At 55.5% G+C, this 18,352-nt stretch overlaps 1 protein-coding gene across 1 annotated transcript in view; it reads left to right on the forward strand.

The window, feature by feature from the left end:
* Nucleotides 1-18,352, forward strand: part of BMP7 (bone morphogenetic protein 7) — a 90,398-nt gene that overhangs the window by 44,669 nt on the left and 27,377 nt on the right. Inside the window, exon 3 of the mRNA XM_047770804.1 lies at nucleotides 16,764-16,912. Within this exon, the coding sequence (XP_047626760.1) occupies nucleotides 16,764-16,912 (149 nt within the window). The remainder of the gene's footprint in view (nucleotides 1-16,763; nucleotides 16,913-18,352) is intronic.

Genomic DNA, 18,352 nt, shown 5'->3' on the forward strand with positions numbered 1-18,352 from the left:
AGAGCAAGGTGACCACATGTCCCGTGAGGGGTCCCCTTGCCGACCCACCCTGCAGGAAAGGGCTGCCTCTTCACGCCACGTCCAAATGCAGGATGTAACCCGCACTGGTTAACCATTTGGTTAAGACCTCTGAGCAGAAAGAAGGGTGGACTGCCTTCGCCCACAGTGACAATGACAAAGCTGACTGTCCTGAGCTCTCGGCATGCAGCACTGTCCTCCCCGCCCCCCGGGAGGTACCATCACCCACCCCATTTTACAGACAAGGAAACTGAGGCCCAACAGCAGGTGAGGGATTGAGGAAAGGACATTTGCCTCTGTGCCCAGGCAAGGTTTCCTCCTTGGCTGGTGGATACGCATTCCCTTCCCCTTTGCGGCACTCCTGGGCGTCAGGGCCTGGGAAGGAAATGTGTTTTCCGCACAAGGAGGCCGAGGCCGCGAAGACGGAGGCCCTGCCCTGCCTGCCCCAGGGATGCTGTGAGGACAGCCAGTAAAGATCAGGGACTTGGGAAGCAACTGGACTCGCCTCTGCCCCCCCCCCCCCACTTGGAAGCTGCATGAACTTGGGCGGGTCATGGACCCCCGTGAGCCTCCCTGGGCCTCGGCAAAATACGAGTCGGAGCTGTGGTGACCGTGACGGTGGCCCAGCAGCAGGGGCAGGGACGGACGCTCCATGAGGACAGGCATCCGGTGTGTTTTGTATCCTTCGTACCTGGAACCTGGCTTCTAGCAGGCGCTCAGCAAAACACGTGTGCATGAATGAATGAGGAAGACCTGGCCTTCTAACCGTGGGCTTCCTGAACCGGCAGACCATGGCGACGCCTTGCATGGAAAGGTTTCAGCACCAAGCATGGCGGCTGGCATGAGGCCTGTGAAACAGGCACCTGCTGGCCGAGGGAGCGCTGGCCACTGAGCACTGCCCCCCCCCCACTTCTTGCATCTCCAGCCTTGGGTCCGTCTGTCCTAGCAAACCTTCCACAGTGTTTGTCTTCCAGAGCTGAAACCCGAGAATGCCTCATTTGTGACCTTTCTGCAGCATCTGAGCCCAATTTCCAAAAAGTGAAAATTACCCATAATTATAATACTTCTCGATCCTAGGGAAGTTTCCCTGTGATGATTTTAATTATATTATTTCGAGTGTACATGCCAGCGGGTACCCAAGGGTGGATCAGTTCTCGCCTGCAAACAGGGGACATGTCAGCGTGTGTGCCATGGCCTCGGTTGCCGACGCTGGAATGGATTTGGGAAGAACAGGCTTTCGGGTTGGGGGCTGGCCGTATAACTTGATCCCCGCACTTTAATTCCAAAAGCACTTCATACTTGGACCTCTGCTCGTCCATAGGAGTCTCTTTTTCCAAATGTATTAACATCTGTGTTTCATATCAGGGCCTGTAATTGCTTTAGCCTTTTTGGCAGGAGACAGAGAGAATTACTATTTTTCAGTTTGGTCATGAGCGGTCATCTGTAGCTGGGAAGAAAAGTGCCCGCTCAGATCTGCACTCAGGATGGGACATGCAGTTCACCAGGGAGGCGACGTGTGAAAGGAGTTAAAGAAGCCCTTTGTTAGGGAAGCCCTTTGTTTCACGTTCAGGGTGGGAGTCTGTGTCTGGGTAAATGCTCAAGGTTCTTTCCAAACACTGGTTCTTCCTTTGTCTTTTGATTGCCAGCCGTGGTCAGCATCGTTTTCTGCTTTTTCCCCCATAATAATGCCCATGGCTTTTCATTGTGTCACTCAGAATGGAGGAAGGATAGCTGACTCCTGGCCTGCAATCCAGCACACATACCACCGCCTCCCCTCAGGGACCCAGGGCAGGCATTGCTAATGGATCACAGCGCTCCTTCTGCCTCACCTGGACTTGGCCTGAATCCTCAATACAGCCCCACTAAGTGAGGCAACCACTGCTAGTTGAGTGAAGTTGCCATCGAGTGAAGCCTGCTGGCCTGTGGTCTCAGGTCAGGTTTCCCTGAAGCCAGGTGCTGAAGTGCGGATTGTGTGTGGGAGTTCCCACCATGGCTCAGCGGAAACGAATCTGACTTGCATCCATGAGGATGCAGGTTCAATCCCTGGCCTTGCTCAGTGGGTTAAGGATCCGGTGTTGCCATGAGCTGTGGTGTAGCTCATGACTTGGCTCCAATCCCATGTTGCTGTGGCTGTGGTGTAGGCCGGCAACTGCAGCTGTGGTGTAGGCTGGCAGCTGCAGCTCCGATTCGACCCCTAGCTTGGGAACCTCCATATGCCTCCAGTGCGGCCCTAAAAAGACAAAAGACAGAGAGAGAGAGAGAGAAAATTGTGTGTGAAAGTGAATGGTTAGAAAATGTTTCCAGGAGTTCCTGTCGTGGCTCAGTGGTAACAAACCCAGCTAGCATCCATGAGGTTGTGGGTTCAATCCCTGGCCCTGCTCAGTGGGTTAAGGATCTGGCGCTGCCATGAGCTGTGGAGTAGGTTGCAGATGCGGCTCGCATCCCATGTTTGCTGTGGCTGTGGTGTAGGCTGGCGGTTTCAGCTCTGATTCGACCTCTAGCCTGGGAACCTCCATATGCCATGCAGATGTGGCCCTCAAAAGACAAAAATAGAAAGAAAGAAAAGAAGGAAGCAGGCAAGGGGCGATGCTGTGTTGAGTCCCATGGAGGTGACTTTGGCTCCTCCTATGGGGGCCCCTTGCCCCAGTCAGGTTTCTCAGCCCGGGCGCTACTGACATTTGGGGCACCCCTGTGCTCCGGAGGGTGTTTAGTGGCCTCTCTGATCTCCCTCATGAGGGGTCCCTGAACCCAAAATGTCTCCGGACATTGTCACAGGTCCCTTGTTAGAGCAGAATGGCCCCTGATTGAGATGCACCGGGGAAGGGGAGGGGCGCTTCTGCTCTGGACGCTCACAGGTGAAGGGGGTGCTGGCGCCTGGGTGGGGAGGCCTTGGGGAGCCGTGGGGCCCGGGTGGAAGGGTCTGAGATGTTGCACCTGCGCACAAGCCCCAGGGTGCTGCTGGCCTTGACCCAGACATGGAGTGGAGGCTCCCTCCCCACCCCCGTCGCCTTCCCGCCTTTCTGTTCACCTTGCTCACTGCTCTCCCACCGGCACCTGCTCACAGGCCTCCATCAGGCCCAGGTCTGGGATGGGAGGGCCCATGCTGACCTGTTAGAACCACATTCGAAGAGAAAACTACTGATTCCTGGGTCTAACCCCAGCCTGTCTGGTGTAGGGCTAGCAGTCTTTGTTAGTATTCTTCTTCTTTTTAAGTTTTTGTTTTATTACTTCTTTTCATTTTTATGTTTTGCTTTTTATGGCTGCACCTGGGGCATATGGAAGTTCCCAGGCTGGGAGTCAAATCGGAGCTACAGCAGCTGGCCTACACCACAGCCCCAGCAACATGGGACCCAAGCCACACAGCTCACGGCAACACCAGATCCTTAACCCACTGAGTGAGTCCAGGGAGTGAACCTGCGTCCTCATGGATGCTAGTTGGGTTTGTTACCACTGAGCCAGGACGGGAACTCCTCTTCTTTTTTTAAAAGATTTTTTTAGAACAGTTTCAGGTTCATGGCAGACTTGAAGGGAAGGTACAGGGATTTCTCCTGTACCTTTTCAAGTGGGTCTAAGAGTTAGAAGAGGGGCCCCCAGAGAAACCTGTCATTGTCAGAGGAAAGGAGATGGGGCCTCTCCTTGGGAAGGTTTGCTGTCAGAGCCCTGCTTCCTCAGGCCGTACACGGTACATGTGCAGGGCTCAGGGTGCACCTTTGGGGCCCACAGTTCCTGGGAGAAGAACCTGTGAGGCCCACAGTCTTGATTCCTGGGCTGGAAGAGGAACCGCCAGCTTCCCCTTCATCGTGGGGTCTCTCACAGGCCCCACCCCCACAGGTCATCGTGGGTGGGGTTCCTGCAAGGTCTGCTCCCGCCCAGGGTGGGCCACTCCCACCGTGTTGACCTCACCAGCTGTGACCTCAGACGGGGCCTCTGTCTCTTCTCACCACAAGGGCCAACTGGAGCTGCAGGCTGGTTGCTTCTGCTCAGCCCTGGCCTCTCCCACCCAAGCCTCTCTGACCCTAGGAATGTGTGCCACCCTCTGTGGAGTCAAGGCCCTCAGGGCATCCTTCCCGTGCAGGTGGGCAGGGGCAGGTGGATATGGAGCCCCGCCCCCTCGCACCCCAGGAGCTACCACCCTGAGCTGTGCTCCAGCAGCATCCCAGGGCCCAGCGGGGGTGAGCCACAGATGCCCACAGCTCCTCGGCCTCCCCTCTTCCTTGCTACCACTCTTTGCTCTAAGGAGCCACAGTCTCAGACCTCCTCCTCCGTCCCCGGCACCCTGAGTTGTCCCGATTGGCTTTTGTTTTCAAAAACCTTGACTGCGGGTCTTGCTGCACTAGCTTCTGTCTGCAGACTTCACTGCTGCGGTCACTTCCTCTCTCCCTCATCTGCCTGCTTCACTGAACTTTTGTGCGTCTGGGTTTGGAATCTTAAAACAGTCTGTGGTTCCCAAAAAAAAAGTAGGAAAGACGACCCAGCACGAAGACTGTGTTTGTGTTGGTGTGTTTAATCCTTGAGTGTTCGTAAAAGAGGCTGAATTTACCTCGTGTTATTTTGGTCTGGAGCTGGAGGAAATGGGGCAACCGGGGAAAGTCTCGAAAGATGAGTCTGCATCCTCGGCGTCTCGCCCGCCCACCTCCACGGTGCCAGATGCGGGCAGCCGCCTGGCCCCGTGGGATTTCCTGGCCGCCTCCGCCGCTCCACACGCTCCCTGCGAGGCCTGGGAAGCTCGGGGATCCGGGGGTGGGGGGCACCAGGGGACCTTACGTCCCCTTCCCTGAGGGCTGAAATCCCTAGTGTGGCTCACTTCTCATCCTTTGGTTTCTGTATGGATCCCACCCAGGTTGAACGAAATGGCAGGGCCTACAGTTTTCTGGAAATTCTGCGGCCCAAACCTGGAATCTTGAGTAAGGAGGAACGGGACTGGGGTCCCACAGTGCATCTGAGATTGACTTTCTCCCCAGCCGCAGCCCCCTGCCCGTGCATCCTCTTGGTTTCTCCTGACACATGCAGATCGAGGAGTTGCCCTTGAGGTGCTGAGGGCACAGACTTGGAGGGGGTGAAGCCCAGACAGCCCGGCAGCCTCCAACTGGGGGGCGGCTGGGGTGCCTGGCCACCCTCTGGTTACCCAGGCAGGCCCTGTGGGAGGTGGGAGGCGTGGAGGGGCCTGGGGACGGACCCATGTGAGTGGGCCCAGTGCCCATGACGTGGGAGGGGGGCTCCTGCTGGGCACGAATGGGGAGGGGCGCTGAGGCCCAGGGAACTGGAGCCAGATCCGTCTCTGGAGGCTCCTGAGTCATTTGAAAAAGCCCCCTCTCTTCCTTTTTAAACAACGCCGACTGCAGCCGGTGACAACCGAAACCCTCCTTGTCGGTAAGAAACACCAAGGCTACCAGCACATTCAGTCCACACCCTTGAGACCGACTATGTGTTATATGGTTTGCTCGGTGCTGGGGCTCTGGCTGTGGTGAGCCACGGAGGACTGGTCCTGATGTGATGGGGAGAGGAAGACCCGCAGAACCATACGGACACGTTTAACTCCAGCCTGAGAGCTGGAAAGGGGAGGCTTGGCGTCTGTCTGATGAGCACGTGTCCATCAGGGCATCGGCGAAAGCTTCTCTGGGGAGTTGCAGGATGGGACGGAGCTAAAAGGATAAGGAAGAGTGTTCCAGGCAGTGGAAACGGCACGTACTAAGGCTGCAGTGGGCTGAAGACTGGTATAGATGAGAGCCTGAAAGGAGGCCCCGGGTGGCAGGAGCACTCGGGGCCGGGCGGAAAGGGGCTGGGTGAGAGGAGCCCTCGGGGAGGCACGGGGCCAGACCACCAGAGCTTGGAAGGTAGGGCGGCTAAATACCCCTGTGTGCCCACCTGGAATTAATACTGCCTTCCTCCTCTCCCCAAAGTTCCCTGCCTTGGACGGATGGTTCCGTGGTCTCCCTTATTATGGAACACCTTAGGGAATGTTGGCTTTTTATCCTCAGAGCTCACAAAGGGTACAGGGCAGGGCGGTTACCTGTTCAGGTTACAGGCTGCTGGGACGGGGCCCTGGGGGATAAGGAGGGAGGAAGGGCTCCCGAGGTTCCTCCAGATGGGCCCCCCCGCCCCGACTTCCCTGAGCCCCAGCCTCCCTCCTGCGACTGGACAGCAGCACCTCCCTCTCCGGTGTCATAGGCTTCGGGGAGCTGTGCTAACCTCAGTCAGGGTCAGAACGAGGCGGTTGTGAGTGTGTGTGTGTGGTCCGCTGCGGCGCAGAGCCTTCAGCCTTCAGCTGCACGCTGGCATCTTGACTGAACCATCCCCGTTAAGGCACCCTCGGAATAATCCTCTTCATTATCCTCACTTTACAAACTAAAGAACCCAAAGTGGAGAGTTGCCTTGCCCAGGGTCACTCCACGGGGATTCGATTTCAACTTTCCCAGGACCCAGTGCCTTGTGTTGTAGTGTCTATGTCCCTGACCCCCCCCCCCCATCAAAGTGTGACCCAGGGGCCACCCTGGGAACTGCGTCACAAAGAGGATCCTGGGCTCCACTTAGACCTCCTGATTGTTTTCTCCTGCTGGTAGCTGCGTCCCATTTTTAGCTGCAGCCCTCATCCCTCCCCACCTCCTGCCCCCGTGATCTGTGATTTGCACGTGCACACAAGTCTGAAAGGCTCTTCAAGCACAGTCCATGGCTGGGATGGACATTTCTTTGCAGCAGGACTTCTCAGAGCCTTTAAAGAGCTAATGTACATTATGAAATCGCTTAAGAAGCAATGGTCATATGATGCTTCCCAATCTTATCTGAATACAGAGCCTTTTTGATTTTTGACCCTTTTTATTTTCCTCTCCTGGATGTCTTACTCATGGGAGGTAGTTTTCGGGACCTCGATAAACCCCGGACCCTTGCTTTTGCAGTTGGGGAAACCGAGACCCAGACCTTCATGGCTGCTGACTTGCTTCCTGACTTTGACATCACAGGCCTCTGGGACCCTGGACAGGGGTGTTCTTGACCTTCCTGCGAACGCCCAGGTTGGGGGTGGAGAAGGGAAGAGAGGAGGGTGAGACAGACAGACAGACAGACAGACAGATGGTCCTGAGTGGGCAGCTGTGGGCTGGTGACTCGCAGTCCGGCTGCGGGAGGAGGACATTGTGCTTCTTTGTGTGTTTTTCCACCTTTCTCCCCAATGACTTAATTTTAGTCTTCCTGGACATGCGAGACCTTAAAAAGTGTTTTAAAAAAACCTCGGACTCCCTGACTTCATCTTCCTGTCCTGGGGACGCCAGGGACTGTGTGGGCGACTTGGAGGAAAGGCCGGGTACTCCCTGAAGCCCCAGGTGGGCTGCCCGACCCAGGCTGGGCCTTCCCCTGCCCAGGGCCCAGGAGGGGCACGCCCTGGACCGGGAGCCCGGCGGCGGCCACGCCTGCTTCCTCTGTGGGCTGCTTTGATCTCCTTCCCGGCTTCCCTGCGGGGCTGGTGTTTGCGCGCTGGGCTGACTCCAGGTGCGCCGGGCTGCTGGCTTCCCAGCCTGACTCACCCTCAGCAGCACCGGGCCTGCCCCCCTCCGTGACATCATGTCAGCCTGGGAAAGCCCTGGCTTCTCCGTCGCTCGCTGTCTTCTGAGGAATGTCCTCGAGGCCCAGAAGCAGTTTACAACATGCAGGCTTTTAAAAGTAAAATGTCCAGCCTTCAGCTGGAAGAGCTGCAGAGAGAGGGTGAGGGTGATGGTAGGGTCAGAGCAGGGGCCAGGAGAATTGCCCAAAGCCAGTCATCTGCACTCGCTGCTTAAAACTCTCCCCAGCCTGGAGTTCCCGTTGTGGCTCAGTGGGCTAAGAACCTGACTTAGCATCCATGAAGGGCTTGGGCCTGGTGTTTCCGTGGCAGTGGCGTAGGCTCCAGCTGCAGCTCCCATTCAACCCTGGCCTGGGAACCTCCATATGCCGCAAGTGTGGCCTTAGAAAAAGAAAGAAAAGAAAGAAAAAAAAGAAACTGTTCCCGGCTGCCAGTTCCCCTAGCATTTGAACCTTCCCGTGGCCAGAGGCCACCCTGCAACTTCATGTTCCTGCCTACCGCTGAGCTCACGGAGCACCTGCGCCCTCCTCCATAGCCTCTCTCTGGAGGCTTTGCACATTCTGTTCCCTCTGCTGGGATACCCTTCCTGCCCTCCTGGCTGCATCAGCCCTGCTTACCCCTCTGGCTTCCCCTGGGAGATGCTTCCCCAGGAAGGTCCTGGCCGGACAGCCTCAGCCCCAACTCCAGGGCTTTCCTTGGTCTTCCTCGTCCAGAGGGCTCTTCCTCTCCTCCCCGCCTGCAAGTCAGGGTTGATTGTCACTGTGCAGCTCACTCACAGCCCCTGGCCCAGAGCGCTGTCTCTGATGCCTTTGTGTCTCTGTTCCCAGCGGGGCTGCTGAATGTAGGTGTGCAGAGTGGGTTTTAGGAGTGAGTCTACTAGTTCCTCTGGCTGCTGTAACAATCACTGCGTGCTCAGTGGCTGCACACAGGTTTGTTCTCTTTAGCTCTGGAGGTCAGAAGCCTGAGAAAGGTCTCTGCGCTAGTAGCAAGGTGTGCCCCCGGGGCTGCCGGCCTTCTGTTCCTGGCCTTTTCCAGGCTCTAGAGGCACCTGCATTCCTTGGCTTGTGGCTCCCGCCAGCAGTCGCATCATTGTGCCTCTGCTTCTGTCCCAGCATCTCCTTCTCAGACTCCCTGGTCCCCTATTTTCACTTACAAGGACCCATGTCACTACATGGGGCCCACCCAGGTAATCCAGGATAATCTTCTGTCTCAAAAATCCTTAATTCAGACCTCCTGTTATGGCTTAGTGGATTAACACCCTGACTGGTATCCATGAGGATGCGGGTTCCATCATCTTGCTCCTCGGGTTAAAGATCTGGCGTTGCCACAAGTTGCGGCGTAGGTCGAAGACGTGGCTCTGATCCTGCATTGCTGTGGCTGTGGCGTGGGCCAGCAGCTGCAGCTCTGATTCCACCCCTGGCCCAGGAATTTCCGTTATGCTGCAGGTGCATCCCTAAAAAGACCCCCCCCCAAAAAAAAAATCCTTAATTTAATAACTTCTGCAAAGTCCCTTTTACCATGTGATGAATACGATTTGGGGATTCGATGTGCTTTGTCTCTGAGGGGAGTATCGTCCTGCACACCACATAATCCCAAGTTCCCCCTTCTTCGATGGCATGGGCGGGGGAGGAGGGCACTTGTCACTGGCCAGCCACCTTCTTTCTTGGGTTCTCTCTGCCTCCTCGAAGGCCCGGGAGGGATCTCTGGCCGGGGCCCTGAGGCGAAGGATGGGCCCCTGGGCTTCATGTCACTTCCCACCGGGGGCTGGTGCTCCCTGGTAAGGATGTTCGCTCAAGAGCTGCGCACACAGCAGCTGCCCAGGATGCCCTGCTGTGGCGCTGCTGCCTCCCAGCCACCAGCCAGACCTCTTGGAGAGACCTGGATGGCCCCGAATGTGGCCCTTCCAGTCCCCAGAGGGAGTCATTTGATGGCAAGAGTGTTTTCCATCATGCTGCCCTTGACTGAGGCCCGGGACTGGGTTCTAACTCCCATGAGCCACCAGTAGCCTCTGCACAAGACTCGGGCCTCTGAGCAGAAAGTTAAAGCAGCTGGATAGATACCCAAGGCCCGGTTTGGCTGTGAAGACCCTGGATGCTGGGATGGCTCCCCCCCTCCACCGCCGCAGGTGGAAGAAGGCGTCATCCCCACAGTCCCAGAGGGTCGGAGAGAAGAAGAACGACACTGGGTCCTGAAACTGGACAGGGGCCAGTCCCAGGCGACCCCATCGGAATCTGCATTTTCTCAGGCTCCTGGGGCCGGGAATCCTCGGCTCCCAATCTGGGCCCCATCCTGCCAGTTTCAGGGCTGTGATTCCCCCTTGCTGAGTGTATGCAAAGCGTTAATGGTTCCTCTGAGGCCCTGGTCTGAGGGGGCGGCAGCCTGCATCCTGGGTGAAGGCCCTTGAGATCACAGTCTCTAAATAGCCTCTAAGGAGCCAGAGGGCAAAAAAAAAAAAAAAAAAAAAAAAAGAGTTTCCACCTTCCCACGTTGGGATTTTAAAATACTTTTCCGTCACAGTGGAACTTTCCAGGCGAAGGTGGGCTGAGATGCTGGAAACTGGGTCTGGTGACCATGTGTATGCGTCCTGCTTCTCCTCGTGGGTTAGATCTCAGCCCGTTCTCACGGTGTCCCTGGGAGGAGGGGCTCGAAAGCGCAGGGACAGGCTGTCCCCAGGCTGCTGGTTAAATATTACCACCCCTCCCGCCCCGGTGTTGGGGTCACCGGTGGTTCACGCCTGGCAGAGAGCAGGGCTTTGGGGAGCCTGGGTTCAGGAGGGGAGAGGCCCTCCTGGGGGCTTCAGTGTTCCTTTCATCGGGAGCAGCAGGAGAAGGTGGAAGGAAGGCGGGGTTTGTGCCCCAGCTCTGCTGCCTCAGTGCGAACTTGGAAGAGCAGGTCCACCTGTCCCCACCCATCGGGGAAGGGGGGACACCAGGCCAGCCACCTTCCCCGTGTTTGTACCACAGACCAAGGGCGACGTGGAAATGTGGGGGCCCCGTTCGGTCTCTTCAGAAATAGGATGTGCTTGCTAACTTAAGGCAATGTTTTTTACAATTTTATTGAAGTGTAGTTGATTTACGATTTTGTTCATTTCTGCTATTCATCAAAGTACCTCAGTTACACACAGACACACACACACACACACACACACACACATTCTTTTGCAGACTCTTCCATTATGGGGTCTCACGGAATACTGATTCTAGCTCCCTGTGCTGTACAGCAGGACCTGGTTTATCCATCCCATGTGGAGTTGCCTCTGCTAATCCCGAACTCTCAGACCTCCCCTCCCCCACCCCCACACCTTCTTGGCAACCCTACATCTGTGCTCTCCATCTGGGAGTCTGTTTTTGTTTCCCAGATAGGTTGATTTGTGCCGTATTTTAGATCCTACATGTAAGCGATGTCGCGGGCATCTGCTTGAGACCGCGTTGATGTGTGTGGAGGGGGAGAAACATGCTAGAGGGATTTGTTGCTGCCACCCCAGAGTGTGCGCCCCAGGCTGGCCGTGGGTGGCTGCAAGCTGTAGCATGTGCCAGGGCTTTAGCGCTTTTTATTGCCAAATGGTATTCCACTGTATGGACTTACCCTGTTTTGTTATGTGTTTGTCATTTGGTGATAGTTAAGTTGTTGCCCTTTGGGGGCATTTTATGAGGAATGCTGCTCTGAATATTCATGTATAGGACTTTCATTTGTCTTGGGTAGTAAAATGACTGGGCCATATGGCACCTCTGTGTTCTACCTCTTGAAAAACTGTTGTCCTAGTTTCCAAAGTCGCTGCACCCCGTTTGTATCCGATCCACCAGCAGCGTCTGAGGGTTCCAGTACCTCCACGTCCTTGCCAACACCTGCTGCTGTCTGCGTTTTTAGTTTTGGCTGTGCTGGCGGCTGGGATTCGCGTGTTCCTTCGGCCTAATGATGTTGACCCTCTTCTCAAATGTGCACTGGCCATTCGTATATCTTTAGAGCACTGTCTATTCAAATTGGCCTTATCCATCTTTTTTCTTTCCTTTGGCCTTTCTTTTAGGGCCACAATCACGGCATATAGAAGTTCCCAAGCTAGGGGTTGAATCGGAGCTGGAGCTGCCAGCCTGCAATCCCCGCAACGTGGGATCCGAGCTGCGTCTGCGACCTCCACCACAGCTCACGGCAACACTGGATCCTTAACCCACTGAGCGAGGCCAGGGATGGAACCGCGTCCTCATGGACACTAATCGGGGTTATTTCTGCTGCGCCACGACAGGGGCTCCCCCGCCTTATCCATCTTTGGAGTTGGCAACCTGCTGCCTTACTTTGCAGGTTTTTGCTTTGTCCGCTTCCATTTTCTTGACCAATTTGCATAATAAGAAAGAATTCTCTCTTGATAAGTTGGTAAATTTGGTAAAAAGTACAGTGCAAAATCATCTGGATGTGGGATGGGAAAGGCCTTTTATTCCTATTTCAATTTGTTAATGCATATTTGGTGACTCATATTTTCTGGGTTTTTTTTTTTTTTTTACCATTTTTAGCATTTTGTGTTTTCCCAGAAATTTGCATACTGCCCATCCTGTTTTATAACACCTTTTTACTTCATGCCACGTTTCCCTCGTGGCAGGAGGTCTGTCCTTTGCAACAGCCTGTGGCCCTTGGATGGACTGTATGTTTTTACCAATCCTCCCAGGAGACGACTCGTTCTCAGTTTTTCTGCTCCGAACACAGTATGACTGTTGTTTGGGTTCTATCTCTGTGGTGAACAAACCACCCACAACGCAGCGGCTAAAACAACAATCATTTTATTGCTCAGGAATCTGGGCAGGGCTCAGCCGGGCAGTTTTTCTCCTTTTTGTAGCACCTGCTGCCTGCACTGATGAAGCAGGGAGCTGGGCTAGGCCAGAGAGCCCACGAGGGCACCTTATCATCGGGGGCTGGTTTGGTCTCTCTGTCTCCCTTCACAGCTCCTCCTGTCCACCCCCTCTGCCCCCTTCCCTTCTCTGCGATCTCCTTCGGCAGCAAAATCACGTCCCCCATCCACAGGCCAGAGAAAGCAGAGCTCTAAGCCTCTTACTTACCTCCCAGCCATGGACATGGCAGGGGCTTCCCTCCACTGGGCCCGACTGGGCACAGCAGGTCAGATAACCCCGGACCTGAGAGGTGCGAGCGAGCTCACGCGGGAGCTTGTTGGTGCGACGTTTGCAGAAAATCTACAGCCCTGAACATCCCGATACACTCATCTGATGAGTGTTGGGGTCAGAGGCGAACACGGTGCGAATGGATGTGGGTCTGTTGCTCTGTTCGTGCATCTTGGGAAGTTGCATAATGACCGGCACCAAGAGATGAAGTCCCTCCTAGAATGTCCTGCTGTCCAGCAGGGAGCGAGCGTCGACACCTCCATGACTGGTAATGACCGGTAGTGACCAGGGCGATGCTGCAGGTGCCTTGGGCGTTTGTCACCAGGCTGGTCTTCGGTCGGCCTCCGCAGGGCTGAAGGAGATGGCATATTCCCGCCACCTTGAAGAGCAGGGACTCGGGCTCCAGAGTTAGCTGCCGTGCCCACTCGCCTGTCTATTCCCTGCCCCCTGGATGAATATATTCCCTGCTGCACACAGTGTTGTCACAGGAACATGCATCACGTGGGATTCGGCAGCCCCCTGGGTCTCCTGGCCCCTGGGCAAGAGGGCACATTAGGGCTCAGGTCACACTTCCAGTGCTGTGTCCTGGTTCTGTGACTTAGAAGGTTTATCCGCGTGGAAAGTTGGCCTCAATTCTCTGAATCTCCCCTTCCTCATCTATAAAATGGGAACAATACCCTGACTGTTGGGGAGCTTGGGGAATTAGTGCACGGAAAGCACCCAGATTCCCAGCAGAGGGGAAGGGGAGAGAATGCATTAAGCTCCCTGGAGCCCCCACCCCGAGCTGTTCCTGCCACTGCCGTCACCTGGGCGGGGTCAGGGAGGCCGGTGCGTTCAAGGTCAGGACAGATATCACCAAGGGGCTTGTCGTCCATCTCAGGTGTGAAGACCGTTGTGCTTCTACGCTCACAGTTGCCAGAGGCGGCAGGGACAAGGTCCCACGCTCCCAGCTGACAGCCCGGACCCGGCTGCTGAGCGGTTTCTCCGCCGTCCCGTTCCCGCCGCCAGTCCAGCGGCAAAGCCACTCCCTCCTCCCGCCTCAACAGGGCTTTCCTGTCCCCCGTGCCTTCCACGAAGGTTTGGCTCTTCCCAGCTAGCCTGGAACAGACCGCCAGCTAGGACCCGGGAGCGGAGTCCGGGCGTGCGTGTTGATTCACGATGAGTCAATGCTCGCCTGTAACATCTGGCCCTGCTGTCCCGGGCTGTAATAGGAGAACGCTGAGTATCGTTTGGCAAGGCGTGCACCCTTCAAAGGCCCAGTTCTGTTCCCCAAGTTACTATTCACTGTTTTCCTGTCCATCAGGGCCTCTCCGGATATCTGGTCACATTTTCCTGCAAATCACAATTTTCCGGCAAAGCCACCCCCCAGGTTTGTGACTTCTGTGCTGTGATCCGGATGTCGCCTACGGGGCCCTGGGAGCCTGAGTGGGTGAGGAGATTGCTTTGACTCGGCGTGGTCTTTCTTCTCTCATCCGATAACTGTGGAGACCCACTAACTGGTTCATGGACAGTCGTGGTCACTCTTCATAGCCAGGAAGCCATCAAGGCAAACTGGAGATGAAGAGAGCCGAAATCCTCATTTGTAAGTTTCAAATCTGTGTGGACGCCACCCCGCCAGGTTGGTTTTGAAACTACCTCCGAAAAGGCACCGGGAGGAAATGCAAGTAAACAGGTCACGAACCTTGTTTAAATTCTCTTTGGCCATGGAAGTCGAACTTGGCCTCACAAAATGTTCTGTGGCTCTGAAAAGACAGCCTTGCTCCTCTGACCTCTGTACTGGGGAGGCAGTGAGTGTCCTACCATCTGAGGGGACTTCCGTTTGGCCGGTGAGGGACAGTTGTGCTGTCTTGCATTGTGGCAACGTTTCGTTCACATCAAATCAGCAGTGGCATCTCATCCGTGCGCGTGGCGCAGCATAATTCAGCATTTTCTCAGCTGGGTTCCAGCAGTCCCTGAATATCACTTCAAATGTGGGATTTGGGGGCACGCGGGGTGGGGAGTGACCTCCATCCGTGGTCCTGCTCATATTGCCCATCACCCTGGGTGTCCTGTCCTCCCGTGGCAGGGACCTGACGAGGCCAATGAGATCCTCTGCTCTCAGATTTTTGGATGGAGATATTGAAAGAGGGAAATAGAGTTGAAGCTCATTCCTTTGATGACTGTGCCTTGATGAGACAGCCCTGTACCCTCGACCCTGCCTTGGCTCCTGTTTCTCAGCCCCGTTCTCCACCCCCGTGTGGACTTCTCTGGGTGAGCTGTTAATCTACCAGTCCATTTCCACTGGGTTCTGAGTTAAAGTAAATTTGAGACATTAGCTAACGTTATGGATTTGTTTTCTGCATGCTTCTCTGAATCTTGAGCGTATTGGTGTGGTTCATACATGTCTAAGGTGCTACGGCAGACAACGAGTTATAATTTGACAAACCTCCTAAAGCTGGGGGTCTCCTGGCCACACAGGAAAGATTAAGGGGGATGGCTGGTGCTGGTATGAGGAGGGAGAGTTCGGGACACAGTTAGGGGGGAGATGGGTGCCTCATCTAAAGGGGGTACTTGCTGCTCGCTTTGGCTGATGGCTTAGTGGGTTATATTACAGTGAGCCTGACTTCTAAAGGCTCTGAAAGGATAACTACATCTGAGCAAAGGTAGTGTCCGGAAAACCTGTCTTTTTGAATGGTTGCCAGCCTTGCAGGTGGCCTGGCTGGGCTCCAGTCCTGCCTCAGCTGTGTCCTCACCTCAGGCAGGGGTGCCTTTCTGAGCCTCAGTTGTGCACTCTGCACAGCGGCGCAGTTGATATTACCCACCTCAGGCAAGGACTCAATGACGCGGTCTGGGCAGGCGTTTCAACCCAGGGTCCAGCACGTGGTCAGTGCTCAGGAAATAGTTGCTCATCTGATAATGTAAGAGCAGAGGAAATTCCTCTTAATCCCCAGGAAGATTAGATCCCTCTGGGTAGGATAGATGCTGACAGTACCCTGGGGCAGAGGCTGGTTGGGAGCTGTTCATCACTGTACCCCACTGCCTGGTACAGCGTAGGAGTTCAGCTATTCTAATTAACTATCAAAGGACTCAAAATATTTAAACTTCGAGGAGTTCCCATCGTGGCTCAGAGATAACGAACCCCAGTAGTATCCAGGAGGACGTGGATTCCATCCCTGGCCTCGCTCAGTGGGTTAAGGATTGGACATTGCCGTGAGCTCTGATGTAGGTCACAGATGCAGCTCGGACCCCTCGTTGCTGTGGCTGTAGGGCAGGCCAGAGGCTACAGCGCCGATTGGACCCCTAGCCTGGGAACCTCCATATGCTGAGGGTGCAGCCCTACAAAGACAAAAATTTAAACTTTGAATCCTTATAATTAAAAGTGCAAAAGAGATGTTAGGATGGCTCCTATACTAGCATCGTGCTATCTAGGAATGTAAAAACCCATCCACTCATCCACCCATCCACCCATCCATCTTCCATCCACTACAGGGTCAATTGTGATTTTATCCATTTTTGGTACACCTCTCTCAGGCAGAGAGAACTGAACGCCCCCTCTGCTGATGATGACGCTGGCTGGGCTCTTGGGCCGTGCGGAGCGTGCCCAAGAGCCCAGTCCAGCACCTTCCCGGCTGACTGACCTTGGGCCGGTCATGGTTGCACCGCGGATGCCCTGGAGATGATAACGTCCCCACAGTTCAGGGCAATGAGGGTTGAATGAAACGATGTGCTTGGAACACTCGGGGCAGTGCCCGGCAAGAGGCGACTCAGGCGGCACACGTGGACTCCCTGCCCGGAGACTGCCAGGCGTGGAGGCTGTATAATTCCTGCCACCTGTACTCTGTCCCACTGGCACCCTGCTGACAGATGTGAAGGACACATTTGTCTCATAGCAGCTCCGTCTCCTGCACGGCCTGTCCTCACCCCAGCTGCTGCTCAGGGGTCTCCATGGCGGGATCCCCGCCTGATGAGCTGCCTTCGGGGGCCTGGCCGGCCTCCTCCCACCTCCCCCACCTCAGGAGGCCCTCCTTTCCGTCGGTGCGGCGGGCTGGCTCGTCCAGGGCCTGACCCGCGACCTGCTGAGCTGGAGCCCACCTCTCTCTGCTCTCTTGCAGGGACTCGGACCTGTTCCTGCTCGACAGCCGCACCCTCTGGGCCTCGGAGGAGGGCTGGCTGGTGTTCGACATCACGGCCACCAGCAACCACTGGGTGGTCAACCCACGGCACAACCTGGGCCTGCAGCTCTCGGTGGAGACGCTGGATGGTAAGTCCCCAGCTGCCACCCCCGCTCGCGCCCGTGCAGCCCGCAGCCGTGGACTTAGGGCGGATGGCAGCAGTGCCCCTGCTCCCTTCCATCGAGGGCAGGCTTCCCCTCCCGCCTGCTCAGTCAGTGAAGCCCAGCCTCTTGATCCCAAGTGGAAACCAGTCCCTTCCCCTTTTGCATAAGACGATGACGCAGTGGGCAGGAGCTGGGTTGGGAAAGGCCCTGGTGCTCAAAGGGAGGCCCCCACCAGCGCTAGGGGCCTCCCCCGTTAGAAATGCAGGCTTTCTGGCTGTGCCAGGCCTGCCGCTTCAAACCTGCACTTTCACTGAGCCCCAGCGGATGCCCAAACACAAACATCTGAGATGAGCTTGCACAGCTCCTCACACTCAGGACACAGGACATTCTGGGGTGTCCTGGGCATTGCAGCGTGTTTAACAGTGCCCCTGGCCTCCACCCATGAGAGGCCAGTAGCATCTCTCCCTTATGACAGCCCAGAAATGTTTCCAATGTTGCCAAGTGTCCCCTGCAGAGCAGAACTGCCCCAGTTAAGTGGAGCTCCTGTCGTCAGACGAATCCAACTAGGAATCATGAGGTTGCAGGTTCGATCCTTGGCCTCGCTCAGTAGGTTAAGGATCCGGCCATGAGCTATGGTGTAGGTCGCAGATGCGGCTCGGATCTGGCGTGGCTGTGGCTGTGGCCGGCAGCTGTAGCTCCAATTAGACCCTTAGCCTGGGAACCTCCTTATGCCGTGGGTGCAGCCCTAAAAAGCAAAAAAAAAAAAAAAAAAATTACCCCAGTTAAGGACCACTGCACTGGTGCAAAAGCATCACCCTCTTCTCAGAGCCTGAGTGTGGCGCTGAGCCCCACGTGCTTGGAGAGCCCGCTATTCGGACTCCCCCACCCCGGCACCTCCCACCCCACACCTGCATCCATCTTCTCGGAGGGCAGGCAGGAAGGCGAGTGGGGGCTGGGCTGCGGGCCATTTCTCCTTCCCAAAGTGTACTTCTTATTAAGTGGGGATGGTTTTAGGGCGAGTAACTTCTTCTTTACACCAGTTTTAAAAAATTTAGAGTAAGTAATGCATGCCTCTGGCTCAAAATCCCAAAGTCACAGGCGTGTGTAATGGTATATGGTTTCCTTCTGATTCCTTCCCCTAGCTACTGAGTTCCCCCTTCCAGAGGCAGCTATTTCCATGTTTTGGGGTATCTTTCTTTGCAGAGATGCCTTCTTAAGCAGTTGTATATAGATTCTGTTTTCCATTTTTTTTCCCTCTCCGCCAAATCTTGGCACAGCATACACAGTGTGCTTCGCTTTGCTTTTTTCACCTGACAGTGTAGCTCGGAGGTGGGACCTTTTCCGCTGTGAAAGAGCTTCCTTGCTGGAGTTCCCTTGTGGCACAGGGGGTTAAGGATCCAGTGTTGTCACTGCAGTGGCTCAGAT

This window comes from Phacochoerus africanus, chromosome 3 (assembly GCF_016906955.1).
Source record: "Phacochoerus africanus isolate WHEZ1 chromosome 3, ROS_Pafr_v1, whole genome shotgun sequence".
NCBI lineage: Eukaryota > Metazoa > Chordata > Mammalia > Artiodactyla > Suidae > Phacochoerus > Phacochoerus africanus.